At 35.8% G+C, this 19,713-nt stretch overlaps 1 protein-coding gene across 1 annotated transcript; it reads left to right on the top strand.

Moving 5' to 3' along the window:
* Positions 1-1,792: 1,792 nt before the first annotated feature.
* LOC145940211 (uncharacterized) lies at positions 1,793-18,768 on the top strand. Its single transcript, XM_083045125.1, has 8 exons — positions 1,793-2,056; positions 15,795-15,903; positions 16,267-16,451; positions 16,535-16,774; positions 17,388-17,702; positions 18,015-18,138; positions 18,222-18,349; positions 18,448-18,768. The coding sequence occupies exons 1-8, from the start codon at positions 1,793-1,795 to the stop codon at positions 18,766-18,768; spliced, it is 1,686 nt and encodes a 561-aa protein (XP_082901251.1).
* Positions 18,769-19,713: the final 945 nt, after the last annotated feature.

The following is a 19,713-nucleotide window of genomic DNA, read 5'->3' as shown; positions in this document are numbered from 1 at the left end:
TTATTTCCCAGTATCACATCAGATCCTTCGGCTGGTCTATTTATCCTTAATTCTCCTTCGATGTATAGAAAACTGTCAAACGGCAACATATACAGATCCTGTTGTTGTATGGGTATTCTTATCTCATCACTGTGTCCGAACGTGGTGTTGGCGAACGGGTTGTACATGTGAGTCTCAATTTTGATGATGCGATCGTCGAAGATTGTCTCTTCCCCGATGTTGAGGATGTCGGTCATTGTTCAGATATTTCGCACCGCGAATCTCAAAGATTGTAAAAACGCAACGTTTGATGCGTTCAGTTTCTTTTTCTTGGCGCAACCGGATGATTGGATATTAGCGAATGTGGACATTGTTGTTGTCGCTGGCTCTGTAAAGATTGTGTTATCTCTCGTGTCTTTCGATCCGTTCAACACAAGCATCTCATACGCCGCACACGTACGTTATCGCTGTCGTCGTCGTACGTGCAATCTAATGGTGATCTCTTCTCCTCGAAAATCGAGCAATTGTCTGTCCTGGTCGACAACGCGTAACGTTGAATCCATAATGCTCCGCGCGATGATCGGCAAGTAAATGATGTGCGCCGGTGTTTCCGATATCTTATATCCTGGTGATACCCTCGGTGAAAATTCATGTATCGTATGAACGAGTTTGCCGTTGCTGTACGCGCCCGCGGTCACGTTACACTCTACGCGGATAATGTTCACGTTGATAATGTTAATCGGCATGTCCGACTCGTACCATTTTCGCGGCTGCAGTATACGGTTCGAGAATCCCAGCAGTGATCCAATGTTGTTAGGCTTGTTAAAATTCATTCTGTAGGCGCATTTGATCTCACTCCTCATCGTATTGTAATTAGCGCGGAGCACTATCGGGTATTCTTCATCTTCAAAGTCACCATTGTCAATGTGTATTTTATCGTCATCACGAACAGCGTGTCGCAAACGTTTTCGTGAAATTGCATGTTTCAAAAATCATGTATCGCTTGCAGCTCGTACGATCCCTCGAGAATCGTAATTTCCGCGTCATCTTTGCCAAAGTAAAATGTATTATTCGAGGAATTCACGTTCGATATCGTGTGATAAGTCTCAAAATCCGCTAGACCGAGTTCGTATTCATCGTCGCTCAAATCTATGGCGGGAAAGTAGTTTGCCGCGAGGACGCTACTCTTTCCAGTCAGCGTGAATGTCATAGACATATCGGCAAAACTGTTTAACGAATACTGAGTTAAATAATGCAATGTCCGTCTTTAAATTCACGTATCGACTGTTCGGAGAAACTGCAAACACAATTGTCCACAGATGCTCTGATCATAAGTTTGAACAGGTGTATGATTGTACTGTATCTTTGTCACATTCCGCCCGAAATATTGCACCAATACATTCGGTGGTCGAAGATTGCCGAAACTGTCGAAATATATAGCGCGATTCCCCCTCTTTGCGTACGCCACCCAATGAGTACCTGATCCTTTAGCGTTATCCAAATTTATGATGCTGCTCTCGTTTTGATATATACCACCGATCGGTAGCGAATCACGCATGAAAACACCTCTAAAGTATGGAATGCGCACGTTTTGCCAGTTGCAGCAATTGTATATTAGTAGTTTCGCCCTTTGGCATTTTCTCTTTGACGTTTTTTTTTTCTTCTCCTTGAAACTCCTCGTCCACGTTTGTATGGAGCGAGATACAGTCCATGACCTTCCATGGCGCGATTGTGACGTAACATCTCATGCAACTGACGTTGCGAGGCTTTTCCGTCGTTCACCATCTTTGCTACACCAGCCGCTCCACCAATCATGGATCCAAGCGCGCCCAACATTGGTAGAATTGGCAATATGCCACCGCGTTTCGATACCGGAAGTATCCGTTTCTTCGTCGTCTTTTTCTTTGTCTTCGTCTTCGTCTTCGTCATCGTCTTCAGGCCCATACCGAGCTTCGTCTTGGTTTTCATCGCTGCCCAGACAGCTTTGGCGACGGCTCTTTCACCGAGAGTCGAATCTCTCGCAATGATACGAGTTCGCGCTTTGTCGGCGAGTACCTTATCCGCCACGTGTCTCTCGGTGAGAGCGTTGCTCCAAGAGTACGCAATATCGTGTTCACGGCACGCCGTGTCCAATGGGTTGATACCTCGATCGTCTCTGGCTAATCGCTTTCGTAGCCGCGTGCCCGGACCACAAAACTGATAGCCGGGGATATGGAATTCGATTGGAAGTGCGTTTATTGCGTGATTTAATAGTCCTCTACCTATTTTTTTCGCTGACATTCGCTGCAATCCTTTATCATCGGCGCTGGACCGTCGATGTGCGTTCGCTGCCACGGTCGATTGTAATGTTCGAAACAGCGGCGACAGGCCTGAATCTCTGGATCCGCCTTTATGTGTTTCGGAAGCTTGTCCCACACGTAGTGGATGTGATTTTCACATTGCAGTAAAACTGCTTTTGGCACAAATTGCAGCTGTTCGGCGCTTAAACCGTGAATATCGGAAGCACTTGTTAGCAGAACAAACATTTTTTCGTTACTGAGCGATTCGTGGTTCCGCGCAGCTATAAATAGGTAAGCGTTCGATTCAATCGGGGAGTGGGAAAATGAGATTCGTGCGACAACCTTTGACCATACGCGTGACGAATTGCGACGACAGATTACGCTCGGTGGGGGACAACGCGAAGTTGCGCAGACATGGTACGATGTTGCCGACTACTATACGCGCGATCGTATGCGGCCCCTCGAATTGCGGTAAAACTAACGTCTTGATTAGTTTGATAGAAAGCCCGCACGGTGTTTGCTTCGAAAACGTGTACGTGTACTCAAAGTCACTGCAACAGCCGAAATATCGGTATCTAGAGAATTTATTGACGTCAATCGAAGAAATCGGCTACTTTACATTCTCCATTAACAGTGACGTCATTCCACCGAGCGAGGCATGTCCAAACTCGATTTTCATCTTTGATGACGTGGCGTGTGACAAACAAGATACGATAAGAGAGTACTTTTCAATGGGACGCCACTCGAACGTTGATTGCTTCTATCTCTGTCAGACATACGCGAGAATACCAAAACATCTTATACGCGACAACGCGAACTTACTGATCTTGTTTAAACAGGACGGTACCAACTTGAAACACGTGTACAACGATCATGTGAATACCGACATGTCGTACGAAGATTTCAGTAAATTATGTCGTATTTGTTGGCACCAAAAGTATGGACTATCAACCTAAATGAGCAGCAGTGAACAGGTTAGGAGCGGCTATCGAACGGTTATCAAACATCTACGAAGGGTTATCGAACGGCTACAAACAATTATCGAACGGCTACGAAGGATTATCGAACTGCTATCTAACTACAATGAGTGGTAGTGGTAGTGAACGGCCTAGCAACAGCTGCGAACGAGGGTACGAACAAGTCATTAAAGGCTACATACAAGGCTACTATCAACTCAGGAACGGCTGCGAACGGGTTAGGAACGGTTGCGAACGGGTCAGGAACGGCTACGAACGGGTTAGAAACGACTGTGAACAAGGCTGCGAACGAATCAAGAACGATTTTCGAATGGGTCAAGAAGTAAACGGAAGTAAACAACGCAAGAACGGCTATGAACGGCTCAAGAACGGGTCAAGAAAGACTACGAACGGCTCAAGAACGGCTCAAGAACGGGTCAAGAACGACTACGAACGGCTCAAGAACGGCTCAAGAACGGGTCAAGAACGACTACGAACGGCTCAAGAACGGCTCAAGAACGGGTCAAGAACGACTACGAACGGCTCAAGAACAGCTCAAGAACGGGTTAAGAACGACTACGAACGGCTCAAGAACGTGTCAAGAACGGCTACGAACGGCTCAGGAACGGGTCAAGAACGGCTACGAACGGCTCAGTAACGGAAATGAGCGATAAAACAAGCAGCAGTAAACGACGATCGGGAAAAAAACCGACGAAGCGATGAAACAACATAGTTTGGAGAGACGGCAGTTGGTGAACGAACTGCACGCGCCGGCGAGAAAAAATTTTCCCCGAAGACATGTCATAGTGCGAGGATACGATGATCTGTGGCAAGCCGACATCGTCGAGATGTGTCCGTATTCTCTTTTCAACAAAGGTTATCACTACATACTCACCATCATCGATGTGTTGAGCAAGTACGCGTGGGCAGTACCACTCAAGAGTAAAGGTGGAAGCGAGACGGCTGACGCTATCGCCGAAATAATTCGAGATAGCAAGAGATCCCCGAAAAACATGCAAACTGATATGGGGAAGGAATTTTACAACGCTGATGTGCAACGGCTTATACGGAAACATAACATCAATCATTATTGTACATATTCGGTAATGAAGGCATCGGTCGTCGAGCGATTCAATCGTACGCTGAAGAACGACATGTGGAAGATGTTTACGCTGAATGGAACTTACAAGTGGATCGACGCGTTGCCGCGACTCGTATCGGATTATAACGCGCGCAAGCATCGAACAATCGGCATGCGACCCGCCGACGTCACCCCCGCGATCGCTGATAAACTTTTAAAAACGGTATATAGTAACATAAAGATTGCCGCTCCGGCGAAATTCAAAGTAGGTGACTCGGTACGCGTTAGCAAGTACAAGAAACTTTTCGAGAAGGGTTACACGCCAAATTGGACGACGGAGGTTTTTAAGATTGTTAAAGTGCAGCGTACTAATCCCGTAAGCTATCTACTCGAGGACTATCGCAAAACATCTGTCGCTGGAGCGTTTTACGAGTATGAGTTGCATCGCGCGAATTATCCGGACGTATATCTTGTGGAGAAAGTACTGCGCAGGAGGGGTGACGAGATTTACGTGAAATGGCTGGGATTTGACAATTCACACAATTCTTGGATATATAAGGACAATGTGATTTAATTCATATAGACTATTTATTTTAAGAAAAATATAATGTGTACAACGTACAAAATATATAAAATATACATGAAATATATGAAATACAAAATCTTTATTAATACATCCTTTCCTTTAATCGTTACAATATATTACACATATGTTACATAACAATATATTACACATATGTTACATAACAATATATCATACACACACACACATTATATTTTATAAGGGTATCTGGTAATGTCCCCATGGTAATGTGTCGGTCGAATCAGGTATAATATACCGCTTATCGTCGTACGGACTTAGAGCAATTTTTGTCTCGCGGATGGTATACACTTCATGCAATTTCGATCTAATACATGACTGCTGACGTGTCATTTGAATCTCGTCATTCAGGCACCGCGTATAATCGTCGAATGTTATACTACGCGCTACGACATTACTTTTGACACCTTTTGCTTTTTTAGTGTCTTTTTTGCCGTCCACCCTCACCGCGTACATTTTTGCTCTAAGCCCGACGAATTCGGACATTATCGCGCCGTTATTCTTGTCTTTCATCAAGCCTGGCACCTTTTTATTTGCATGCGCTATACCGTACGCATTGTCAATTGGATAATCGCTCGTATCGAATCTAGCGATATCGCGTTTCATGTTCTCGTACACATCGTCGCACTCGATGTGATATATTAAACTGTCGGTGTCGGTGTACATTATCCGGCATCTTTCACGATAGAGCGGTGACATGTACTCGTAGTGAAATTCATACAGACACTCTTTCGATATATCGAGTATACACATACCAACATAGATTGGTTTGTTAAATTTTACTTCTAGTTTACGTAATTCGACGGCGATTAAATTTTCCAAAAAGACGCTCCTGCTATGGAAATTTGGTTTCGCGATCATCGCTTCCGCACCGTATCGTCCGTCCCACTGTGTCAATAATTTTACATCTACATGATTTCGAACGTTTTCCATAGTTTTGCCTAATACCGCGTTGTTCATCAATTTGTACAAATTTTTTTCAAAATCATTTTTCGCTTGTGTTCTAAATTTTGTATTGAGTTCAATGTAATCGCGGAGCCATGCGGATTGAGTAAATTGTAATACGCGATGTATCTTTACGATACGAAGACCGTTACGTGTGCACTGCTGCAGATTGCGATAATGTATGACGTAACGCTTCTTGTCATATAGCGTCGCGAGGAGCTTATCTTCCCGCTTGCCGGGCGGCTTGTCGCGCGTCGGACAGAACGGTAGGTCAATGTGTGTGTTGTGTTTATTTTGTGGGTACTCTAGATCAACCTCAAGAATATAACCTGTGAGCGAATCCAGAGCGATCGCGTTAACGTCAAAGTTTGAAACGTCTTCGACCTATCGAAAATCGGCATAATGCAATGGTTGACACATTGCCCATCCATACAAATTATTTACATCGAAGTACATAAGGTACGATGGATCATATGACTGCATGTACTTGTTATTAGCATGCGCGTATCTGTTGGAGCATTGACTTAGACCACCGCGTATACCCCGTTCAATAAACATAACCATGTCGATATCGGTAAGCAGTTCAAACGTAATATTTGTATATTTTAGCATCCCATGTATACCCGGGAAAAGTATAATAATACGCAGGGTCGAGTCCATAACTCGCGATGCAAGTGTCGCGGAAATTTTCAAAAATATCTGCTAATAACAAGACATCAGTTTTTAAGTACAGATCGCTATATTCGCCTAGAGTTCGAAGGGAGAATCGATTCCAGACGTTCTCAGCGTGCGCGTAATCGCTCTCGGATACAGTGTCACCGGTCAAGGAACTATAAAACGATTCGCGCGGCGGTAAACGCATGTCCTGCAGCTTGTCCACGCAGTCAATGTACTCGTACGGAAAGACACCTTTTCGCGTCAATAATTCGAAATTGTGAGTGGATAATGCGGAAAAATTGAAATGTAAAATTTTTAACTTATTCTTATAGAGAAAAGATGCTAATTTGTCAAGACTAGCACTGAGAAATTTGTATGAATCGATGAATCGTAATTTTATGCAAGCTTTCCGATCTTTGTCGTCATCGTCGGTACTATTGACAGTCTTTGTAAATGAAATGTATTTTTCTTTTGTTATTGGAAGCACATCTACACGTCCTTCGTATGCGGTAGCTATTTCTTTTATGATAAAATGTGCGTCATAACCGGATAGATTGTGGAAAACTACAGGAATGACATAAGAGTCTTTGTAATTTAGATTACAGTTTGAGTGTGCGGGACCCCTGTATCGCCCAGTTAGATGACAATGATCGCGTACTCGATTATCGTCCGGCGCAAACGGTTTTTCACAAATGTGACATTGCGTGGCGCTATGAAATTTTTCCCACTCGTCTGATGTTAAATTTATCATGGGGACATTATCAGATAAAATACCCTTTATGCGATGCGCTAATTCTTCGAGTTTGTTGGCGAACCACGCGACACAATCGGTACCGCGATAAGATCGGTATGTGGATAATGTTTCATCGTACGAGCATTGCACATAGTACCCAACGCTAAATACCTCGTGATGTTGATCGTATGACACGTGTTCCGATGTCTTCCTCAGCACACACTCCAAGTCGGCATACACCATGAATGGAAGCCGCTCTTTTCTGTTGTAGTTGTCGAAGCCGAGCCACTTATCTTTATCGCTTGGTAACCGGATAGCGCAGTCATTCATTTCTCCACAGTCTACCGTATGTGCCTGCAACTTGTCCTCTGATCCGAAATAATGCAAGCATCTGTGAAAAAAAAATTACAATTTTATTTACAATTTTATTTACAATTTTATTTACAATTATATATAATTTGCAATAAATATACATACCGATCACAGATATATTTTTGACCATTGTGTTTGCTCAGTTGCGAGCTTACGAGGCGAGACAGATTTTTGATATACGCGAAATGTCCAACGTTGTCGTCCTCCTCCTCCACGTACAGCAAATTCACATGTTTTTCTTTTTTCTGATCGGCGAGTCGTATCGGAAGAATTGATAGTTCCTTCTTTCTCTCGATGCCGTAGACGTTGATTGAGATATTGTTTATATGTTCAAACTTTTTTATTTGATTCAACGTTATCGGAAACTCAATGTTTTGTAAATTTAACACCGTTGTATAGTGCGGATATGAAAATTCCCGTTCCACATGTCTTTCAACGGGGTACAGAGCGGCCACCACTGACCACGCGAAACACGCATTATCCGTTGATCGCACATTAATTACCGCTCTCTTCGTCATAATTTCTCGCGGTAATTTAATATGGCATCCCGCGCGCATAAGATTGCACTTGTTGACGTTGACCGTAAGATCGAGGATTCGTGACAATGCCCATCCGCTATCACGTTCCTGGAACTCTTCGAGAGACGTCAATGTGGTTTCGATGACATGCCGCTCATACCACTCGCGTAAATCGGACGTGCGAAAAAGTTCATAATTTCTTGTGTTAATACTTTTGTTGGCGCGCTTATCACTTGTCACAAACTCACCGTTGAACACAGTATTTACTTTTACACAGTTGTGTATTTTTATAACGTCTTGCACTTGCTCGAGTACTACACTACTAGCATCTTCCAAAAATTGTCGCGGTTCGATATAGTCTGCGTTAATCACCGCACCGGTCAGTATACGATTTTCAAACGCGGTATCGATCTCTCGCCAAACGAGTCTTCCCGCGTTATTGTCGCCACTGTAATTACCATCACTGGATATAAACTGTCTCTGCAATCGAGTTTTTGCACCCTCGAGTCGCGCGATTCTAGCAACCAAAGATTGTCTATATCCAATCGAGAGTCGCGGACGCTTGACACGGCTGTTTTCTTCGAGCAGTTTGATAAATTCCTCGCAGCGCAGCGCCCATTCAAAATACTCGCCCAAAGCGGCGACTTGATGAGACCGCTCCAACAAGTCGCGTTCAGTCTGCTCGATGTTTTCCATTTTTCCACACTTTTTAAAATCACGTTCTATAGAGCACTTGCACCCGCTATACTTTTTTCGACCGACTAACGTATCTGTGCGCTTGCAAATTACGTACTATGGTTTGAAGTGGCAGCAGTCCTTATATTTCATCTAATCATTTCTTCCTCTCTTCATGATTAACGGATTGTTTAATTACATATCGGAAAGGTGATCTCCCTTCATCACGTTATCGCTTTTGACACAGAGCGGCCGGACATCGGCGCTCATTTTTGTTTATAAAAATTCAAGCGGCCGGACATCGGCGCTCCCTAAACAATGAGAAAGAATTCCGCTTAGGGGGAGGGGAAAGGTACCGCAAAGGCTGCTGAATATCGGCGCGTAATGCAACACGGTCTTTTACCGCGAAAAAAACACGTGTCCCGACGTGTTCATTGCGATAAGCGCGACCTCCCAAGATCCCCTCAGGTGGAGGAGGGGAGGGGGAAGTACCGCGAGGGCGGCCGAATGTCGGCAAAATTATCGCAAAAGAATTCTTCCTAAACAATGAGGAAGAAACGTCACATATGGGCAGGGGAGGGGGAGGGCGGAAGTATCGCCAAAGCGCGTCGCCTTATGGGGGAGGGGAGGGGAAGTACCGCGAAGGCGGCCGAATATCGGCGCTCACTTTGCGGTGTTTTGTTTATAATAAAACATGTTAGATAATTCAAAGTAATACAATACGCTGTTTTGTTTATGAAAAACAATACGCGATAAGCGTCTCCCGCACAGCGATAAGCGCCCCCGCCCCGTGTGACGTCATCCCCCCTCGCCTACAAGATCCCCCCGCCCCGCGTGACGTCATACCCCCTCGCCACGGAGAACCCCCCCGCCCCGCTCCCCCCTCGGAGGACCTGGGTTAGAACTCTCCTTGTATTCCTACTTGTGTTGCAAAATTAATATTTCTAAAAAAAATAATGATATCAAAAAGTTGCGCCAAATAAATAAAAATTTATACAAAAATATTGAAAATAAAAAACTTATGCAAAAATTAAAAATTAATAAAACTGGGAGAAAATTTTAATCTCCCAATTACAGATACCACTAAATTAACAACTGAATTTATTAAAAGTATAGAAAACAATCTTAGGAAAATCCCACACACAAATCGAACGGAAATAAGACACGAAACTACACGCATCATTAATGGCCTTCCATCATACAATTTTCCAAAAAACAAAATTAATAACTATCTCATGAATTCAGTTTCCTTCACAAAAAAATTTTTAAAAGAACATCGGAACTTAATTATAACACGCGCAGATAAAGGGAGCGTTACGGTAGCCCTCGATAAAGATAAATATCATGAAAAAATAAACACAATGCTTAATGATAAATACACATATGAGGTTTTTAAAAGAAGTCCGATTAGTAAGCTAACAAAAAACTTACGTGATATTTTGACAAGATGGAAGAAGGCGGATTACATTACCAGGGCTACATATGCGTATCTATATTGTAGTGATGGGATTTTACCGAGGGCTTATGGGCTCCCGAAAGTACACAAACAAAACTGCCCTTTTCGGATAACAGTATCATCTTTAGACAGTCCGTTATATAATTTAGCTTCGTTCATTCAAAAAATCATGTACACTAATTTTCCGAAATCTAGTAGCCATATTTCTAACAGCTTGGAAGCAGTGAATAAATTATCCAATACATTTATCAACGACAACATGAAGTTAGTATCTCTAGACGTTATATCTCTCGTAATCGCTGAGTTATCAAAATCTTATGACTTTGTCTTTACGTTATTTTTAATTTATTTCATTATTAATTTTTAATAACGTTTTTATTTTATATTATACACAATTATTTTTTTCATTCACATTTACAAGAAATTTCCTATTCTCTTTTAATCAATTAATTAATAAATTAATCAAATCAAATCAAATTTAATCTACATCAAAACCTATGTGTCAAAATATGTCAAAACTGATAACCTAATGACATTCATGGAGTGACATCAACGCTGTCTTGCAATGAATGCTCGAACTGGACATTTTCTGGTACATGCGCATTGAGAAGGTCGATGACGACCAAAACTTGAATCAATTTTTTATAAAAATAAACTTTACATTATAATATCTCCGTTTATGAAGCATATAGTGAAAAAATAAAGACACTTTTATTATATAATATGAACTCAATCTATCGATTAAGAGTAGTAAGAACTCGATCGCTTCAGCCGTTATTGCGTATCAGAAATATATGATACTCTCAACTCTCAACTATCCGACTCGCGTATAGATGCACGGCATATGCCTCGCGGTCGCTACGCACAGCTACGCTCATTAAACTTGGCGCGAGACACTACCGTGCCTCTTGATTCAATCTTTGTAATTAATCATAATAGGTTATGATCAATTATCGTATGAGACATTCTATTTCATACGTAGATAAAAGTACAATTTGTCCAAGTTATCGTAGAAAATGTAGGCTACATATTTCATAAGATTATTGTTTGCGTGTCTTGAAAAATATGATATATAAAATGTTATATTGTTCAATATACATATGGTTAACTTCGTGATACATCGTAAATTTTGACAAAATATGTATAAAAAATATAAGTTTTATATAATAAGCATCCGAATAATGAATGTAGAAAAGAAACAACAACATACATTTTCTAATATTAATAGTTGAAAAAAAGAAATAAAAATAAAGTCAATAATATAAATTAATTAAAGATTTTTAAAAATGTAAAACTTAAATGTCATTGAAATTTGCATTCCTACTTTTATTAGCGCTTAACAATTTTTTTGTCTTTTTCTGGAATGGAACATTAACTTGAATATTACTTTCGGCATTATCGTACAATATCCTTGATTTTTTTTATCATAAGTAACAATGTAGGCTCCCTGCATTGATAAATTACAAATTCAAAAGGAGGCTATACGGAGCCACGCGTAGGGTGTAGGTACGCAAATATTAAAAACAAACTTGTTGGAATAACAAATTTATTGAATCTAAACGTTTCGGTCCTTTCTTTGGACCTTCTTCAGTAAATTTAATACAATAAATAATAATGGGGAATCTACATACTACCGCACGTAGCGCAAAAGCCATGAGCCCCCCCTATCGATATCCCATTAGATAGACAAAGTGACATAATATGTCAGGTACTCAAAAGTGGACTCTAATGACGGGTATAGTGAGGAATTTCCGAAAGGGGGCTCACTCTTACTCACACTCTCATCCATCGCACGTTCACACGACCGTACGCGGACGCGCCCGACGCACGAGTGAAGAAGATATTCGTTTTGATGCTATTTATAAGGCGCCCTACCACGGCTCATAGCCTGTTATCGAAGTCAATGTCAAACAATGTGTGGAATTTATTTCTCCTTCTCTCTCTCTCTCTCTCTCTCTCTCTCTCTCTCTCTCTCTCTCTCTCTCTCTCTCTCTCTCTCCCTCTCCTCCTTGGAATCTTGGAAATTTTAAGATTCTTTGTTTATTTAAATGGAATTACTATAATTTTTTATAAAATCGATTTTTTGCAATATTCTGCATAAAAAGTTATTAGGGTACAGTGACCAAAAAGTGAATAGTTTACGAGATATTTTATACTAAAGTAATTTTACATAAACTATAAAATATTTTGTAAAATATTCATTTTTCGATTATGTTACCTGGATACTTTTATGTACAAAATAATAAGAGGAAGAATTGGTATAAAAAAAACAGTTGTTTAAAAAAATATAATTGTTAGGTGCAAATTACATACTTTATTTAAAAAACATAATTTTATGTTTTCTTTACACTATTTTTCTTATTATTTTTGTGCATAAAAGTATTCAAGTAACTATCGAAAAATAAATATTTTACAAAATATTTTATAGTTTATGTAAAATTACATAGTATAAAATATCTCGTTTCACTTTTTGGTCATTGTATCCTAATAACTTTTTATGCAGAATATTGTAAGGAATCGATTTTATAAAAAATTATAGTAATTCCATTTAAATAAACAAAGATAATCTTGAAATTTCCAAGATTCCTCCACCTATCGAATTTTTATTGCGATATTGTAATGACCCCTTCAATCTCGTTCAACGTCTGTGTTCAATTTTTTTAATTCAAAATTATTTAGAAGATATATTGACTTATATAAATGGGTCACCCTGTATATATAATCGTAAAGTAATATGTTGATTTCGTTTGCATTTAGTGTCTCTGAGCACTGAGTTATAAAAAGATACAACTATTTTCTTTTTTTTCTCATTGTTTGCATTTAGTGGAACTCAATCTTCTCTATCTATCCATCTGTTCCTTACATACGTGTCGTATGTACATCATATATAATCTGTGTGTGTGTTTGTGTTTATTCGTGTAATTTTAAAATGTAATATATTATTTTTGTTATATATTTTTAATATGAATGTATATAAATATATAAATAACACAACCTGACAAAAAAAATTTTTTTGTCAAGTAACTAATCAGAGTTGGTGTTTCTCTTATACATTTTTGGCTATAAAAAACAATGCCGTTGTCCTAATTGCTCCAGTACATCAGATTCTAGTTATTTTGAAATCAGAACTTAGCGATTTAGAGGCAAAAAATATAACATAATAAATATATTCATAAACACATTTTTGGTTACAAAAATTAAAAAGAGAATATTTTCTCACATTGAAATTTTAAAACGTCTTTGAGTCTAAAAAATTTGTTCCAGTCATTTTAGAATTGTTTTTTTAAAATATTTTTAAAACGATAACTTATAACATTGAAATCCGATTATTCGTTTTCACTAATATTGACAAACATGAAATATATGCCTGCTATTCTATATTTTTCTATATTCTCTTACTATATTCTTGACATATAAATGTTACGTCCTATGGACTCCACGATTCTTTTCTTTCGGAGAATGCAAGGCGATATTTGAAATATTGCAGCTGCACTAATAAACTGTGATCTGATAACCGAGAAAAACATACACAGAGATAGTTTAATAATAATAGTAAAAAATCGTTACGCCCTGTGGACTCCACGATTCTTTTCTTTCGGAGAACACAAGGCGATATTTTAAATATCGCAGACGCACAGATAAACCGACAATCTGACAGGCGAGACAAACATATTCCGAGACAGTTCCATCGTAAAAGTAAAGAGTAAATACAGAACTTGAGAAGTAAACAGATCAACTCATAAAATTCAAACTATAACTCATTATATTCTAAGAAGTTAAACTATAGTCGACAGTTCTCTAAACGAAACCAACACTCGGAAACTAATAAAAATTTAGAAGAAAGACTAACAACGATAACCGAACCTAAACAATTCTCGTCTGACAGATCGTCGTTACGCGATATCTGCCTGAGATAAATTCGAGAGGGTAATAAAAATATCAACCTCACTTGACTACAACAAATTCTCCATTGGTCGAAATCTAGAGCTCTAAACAAAAGCCCTAACCAATCGTAGTAAAATTAAAAGAGACGCCTCCGGGACCTAAAGGGCGTCATTGAAAAATTTCCTATTCGTCAGGAAATGTTAATAAACCAATGGAGAGGAGGAGCAAGAAGGTTTATATACCCGCGATATCTCTCGAGAGATTAGATTTTAATCCGAACTTTCGAGCGCAATTTGCCGTGTACAAGCTATCCGAGCTCGTATCTAGACTCTTCGGACTTTTATATACTTTCAATTTCGAAATCCGCTTTCAACTCAAATTCCGACGTTCGTTAGAGTGCAAGTGAAAAAACATAGTGGAAGTCCGGAAGACCACACACGGTAAAAAACATTTTGTATTTCTGTTAAAATTATCTCGTGTAGAAATTTTTGTGTTAAATTTTTAACATACTCTTATGTTAATGTAACATATTGTCGTTGTGTTATTTTGACATTTCTGTGTTGAGTTAATATTCACTGTTTTTAAGTGTTAAAACAACACAATTAAATAAAAATGTACGAATTCTTGATGATATATTTTGTATGTTAAATTAACATACTTATAAAGTTAAATTTAATTAAAATAAAATGTAATTTTTACATTTTTTGAAATAGTTGTTTAAAGGTTTTAATGAAATTAAAATGTTAAATTTACATTACCGGTCTGTTAGGAATTCTATATTTTAACATAAAAAAATGTTAACGTAACATTTTTTAAATGTTTGTTGTAACTTATGAACAGATAACTTATGTTATTTTTCTCTCTATTACAGTTTTTATCTGTTAAATCGACATATCTTTTATGTTATTTATCATAAAGAGATATCGTCTTTTGTTTTCTGGCGGTTACTGAGTGCAAGTGCGGACATGATTGCTGTGCGGCGGCTAATGCTATACCTCGCAGTCGCTGCGCGTGGTTTTGCTTACGCGGTACTTGGCGCGAGACACTACCGTGTCTTTTGATATACGTGCTGAAGCTATTGTGTAGCCATTGCGTGCTTTGCGTATATATATAAGGTGAGTATCGCGAATAAGTGAGTGATCCTTTCAGTGATATATAAGATAAGTGAAACTAACAATAAGGTATACATATGTGATAAGAGAATTATTATTTCAAATAATATAATAAAGATTATGTCTTACAGGCATTGTGAATATATTAATGGAAATATGATAGTAAATGAGTTTGATACTTTTCCGTTAAATAGATTGATAAATAGATAGATTGATCAATAGCAATCGGTTAGCATATCTTAACATGTTTGCAACCTTATAAATAAATTGATTAATTATAATCTTCATAACCTAACCTATCAAAAATTATAAACGTGAAAAGTATGATAGCAAATGAGAACAGTGATTAGTCAATTACTTTAAGTTTTACTGTTTTTTATGTACCAAATGTTGTTTTAATGTTAATATATTAATAAATATCTGGATAATCTGCTCTATTCAATGTGTATAACTAACCGTAACTGTAGAGTTTTTATATTTCATATTAATATATAATAATTTTGTAATATATCACATTAATCATAATTCTCATATTATTTTTACAGCCTTTATTTGTTTTCATTATGGCATTCATGAATGAAATTAACCCAAATTATTTGTTTTGCGTTTTGCAATACGGAGACGATAAAATATGGGCCAAAATTGAAGAACCATGTAACTACGAACATTTTATTGAAAAAGGTTATTTTTAACATATTTTCATTAATATATTAAAGTTTTATCATTTTTATTTAATTGCAATGTATATTTCATTGTAATATATGTTTACAGCTGAAAACATTTTTCCATCATTAAGGAATACAGAGTTTATCTTTACGGATGAAAATGATGCTAAACTTCAACCAGACATTTTATCAGAATTTGTTCGAATAAATCCACGAGGCGTTATTATAAAAATTAAAACAACGACAAATATTATTGATATTTGTAAGATATGAATAGTATACATATTTTATTACATTTTACCAGTTTCTTTTATATTTTGTTTCTTAAAGAACATTACAATTTTTTTTATAGCATTGTCGCAAATCCCTAAAGAAGTGAATCAACCATCTACAAGTTCAGATGTAGATACATGTTCTATTAGAAGTTCCGTTATATCAGATTTCTCAAATAGTGAGTATGAAGAAAATGCATCGTCTTCCAAAAAATATAAATTAGATACTACCGTTTCCGAAAGTACTGAAGTTATATCAAAAGAGGTATGTTGAATTTTCCTTTTTTTATAAATTATAAAATAGAAAATTAAAAATAAAAAGTTTATGTTGTATTTCTGTTCTATTAGAAGTTGCATGAAATAATAAAAAATTATGCGTGCGGACAAGAAATACTTGACAATTATGAAAAAAATAAATATTTATCAGAAAAGTACAGAAAGCTTTTAATAAAAATTGTTGTGCAAAGTTTATTAGAATATAAAAAAAAAGTAAATAGACAAATCTATTCTTGGGAAAAGTCTAAATATGCACAAACAATTATTGAACTCTTCCCAAATTTAAAAAACTGTGAAGGTGATCTTGGCTATGTAAGTTTTTATATTTCAATTATCATAACATTAATTTTTTTTTATATATATAAAACAAGATTGCATTCATATATTTTACAAAATTTATATAATTTATAAATTTATATTTGTAGATATTCTAAAAGCACTGCCATATAAGCACAATTAATCAATAATTTTTTACTTTTTAATTATACATATTCTACTGTTTTTCTATCACTTTGTAGGCTGCATTCTTATTACTTTCAAACTTAATTTAAAAATATAATATAAAAATATGTTGAAATCTTTCTATTTCTTTGTATCATCTATAAATAGAATCTGGATTTCATTATTTCATACATGTAAAATATTAAAAGAAACAACTTACAATTAATAACAGTTTTGCAGAAATAGACAATTACAATGTTGCTTCTATTTATCAACAGTATTTAAAAAAGAATAACTTGGTTTTGCTTGTATACATTACAAATAGAAAGCAATTTTTAGTTTTTGTAAATTGATTAACATGAGAGTACTATTAGAAACATACAAATAATATATTATTTATTTATGTATATATCTGTATACATATCAAAGAGAATATTTTATACTTTTGCATTGTGCATAATTGTTTATTAATATAATTTTATAGAAACACTTTTATAATCCTAAAACTGGGACTGGATATATTGCTTCACGTTTATCAAATGTACAACGAAAGGGAAGCATCTCAAAAGTAATTGTGGATAACAAACAAAAAGAAAATATTGATAATAATATAACGACTGAGCCTGTTGATGAATCGGACATCATTAAAGATTCAATCAATTTTATGAAACATGCAACATTAGAACAGAAAGACCAGATTATAGAGAAAACTAAAGAAACTTTTAAAGTTCGTCGATATTTATATCTAAATAAGAATTTTTTTAACCTATTTCCAAGATTTTTGGATATGCCTGAACTGGTAAGCACCATTACTTAATTGTAAAAATATAATAAAAGTTATCTTGCGCCTTTTTAACTCAAAAGCTAAATTTTACAATGTTATGGTTAATTACTAATTTTTCTTAATTTATTTTTATATAATTTATTATCACGTAATAAAATTTCCCATATTTTACATATACATAATTATTTCATATTATAACTATATTCTTGCCAAGCTGAAGTGTATAAAACTTGTTTGATTTACAAATAGCAACATCATATAGAAATTTTTTTCTGCGCATTCCTTTTATTTTTAAAACTAGATTTTTAATAAATTTTTTTTATTTAGATTGATGTAGAATTTAATCTACTTTTTCCTGAAATTGATCAAGATAGATTTTGTAAAATATATCCACAATATATCGATGCTATTTTGTCAGTTTTTAAAACTGAAAAAAATAAAATTCCTCTTGGTACGTTAATTTTTTTATATGGAAATTACATATTAATATTATTAATATTGATTTTTAACGTGTTTTAATATTTTATTTTTAAGAATGGAATCTTATTACTAACTCATTTATTGCCTTGGCACTATTATTACCACCAACAGCAAGAGGAAAAAAATTAGCTACAAGAGATAAAACAAATAATATAATTAGAAAATTGATTGTTTTTGTACAGGTAAAAGATTAAAATTATTTTTTTTACAATTATTAATTTTATTTACAATAATCGCAATATAACATTAATTGTTTTAAATTAATTGTTTTACTTTTCAGAATGGGACACCCTTGCATTCAAATGAAAACGTAAATCAACCAAGAATTATTGTTGTTGGTCCTAATAAAATAGCACCTGAACAATATTTTCTTGAAATAGACAAGAAATTTATTTTATTACCAACGAACGATATTATTAAATCAATTGATTACCTTTTCAAGGCTCACTATGCTTTTCATGTAGAATTTGAGAACGATCTTAAAAATTTTTGGATTTTTCTACAACACTATTTCTACACGATTCCAAGTAAATGTACGAGTAAAGTGATTGAAGTACACACGAAACTTGAGGTAACAAAAAACAAATTATCGTTAAATTAAAGGTATTATTCAAACAATTTAATTAAACATAATATAACATTCTCATATTATTTAAGAGATTATAGAAATAATATATAAGTATTAAAATATTGAACATTGATATTCATGCAAGAGTTAAAGTTTTTTTTTTTATTTTTGTGAGTATAAAAATGCAAATATTAAAAGAAAGGTATATATATAATTTTTTGTTTATTTAAAAAATAAGATTATAATATAATATTTATTATAAATTTCATTTTTCCTTTGTACACTTTTTCCAACGTAATTATAATTAAAAATGTCTCTTCAGTGTTACTTATGCGAATATAAAACATTACAAATCAAAGATATATGTCGTCACTTACGTAATGTACATATGCTGTTTGAGAGCTCTAATCTTATTTTAAAATGTACGAGTTGTACAAATTGCCCTGTTTTTAGAACATATTGTGGCTTTACAAAACATTTGAAAAAATGTATTCTCCAAAAAAAAAATATACTTTCCAAAAGTAACGCTTATGAAAAATCAAATGCTGAAAATGTTGAGATTTTTGAAGAAGTTGATATTAATGATAATTGTGATTTGATTGAAAATGAAACTGTAACATCAAATAATTCAGAGACTGAGAAAAAGCAACTAATGCAAGAAAATATATCTAATTACGTAACACACTTATATTCTTTAGGTTTACCTGATCTTATTATAACAAGTATTTTAGAATCAACATCAAATATAATTTTTCCACTCATTGATGATATTATATCACTTTCACATTTAGACGAACGTCAAAATCTTGCTCACGACTTTAGATATGCATTTGACAATCACATGACTGTATATAAACGAAATAAAAATTTGCCACAAAATTTTGTACAGCCTATCCAGAAAGCTCATGGTGTTGGAATGAAAAAAAAATACGACAGTACAGCACAATGCTATAGACAAGTTCCAGTTACACGTACTTT

Source organism: Prenolepis imparis, unplaced genomic scaffold (genome assembly GCF_030444845.1).
Source record: "Prenolepis imparis isolate NDT839.2.m4 unplaced genomic scaffold, iyPreImpa1.0 SCAF_9, whole genome shotgun sequence".
Classification (NCBI taxonomy): Eukaryota; Metazoa; Arthropoda; class Insecta; order Hymenoptera; family Formicidae; genus Prenolepis; species Prenolepis imparis.
The sequence above is the reverse complement of the archived record's forward strand: the minus strand, read 5'-3'. Positions and strand labels throughout refer to the sequence as shown.

Excerpts from the sequence above, each read along its gene's own strand:
- LOC145940211 (XM_083045125.1), top strand. The coding sequence starts at position 1,793 with ATGGATCCAAGCGCGCCCAACATTGGTAGAATTGGCAATATGCCACCG. Across the intron at positions 2,057-15,794 it reads TATCCGCCACGTGTCTCTCG|CCTTTATTTGTTTTCATTAT; the intron begins GTGAGAGCGTTG and ends TTATTTTTACAG. Across the intron at positions 18,139-18,221 it reads AAAAAATAAAATTCCTCTTG|AATGGAATCTTATTACTAAC; the intron begins GTACGTTAATTT and ends TTTATTTTTAAG.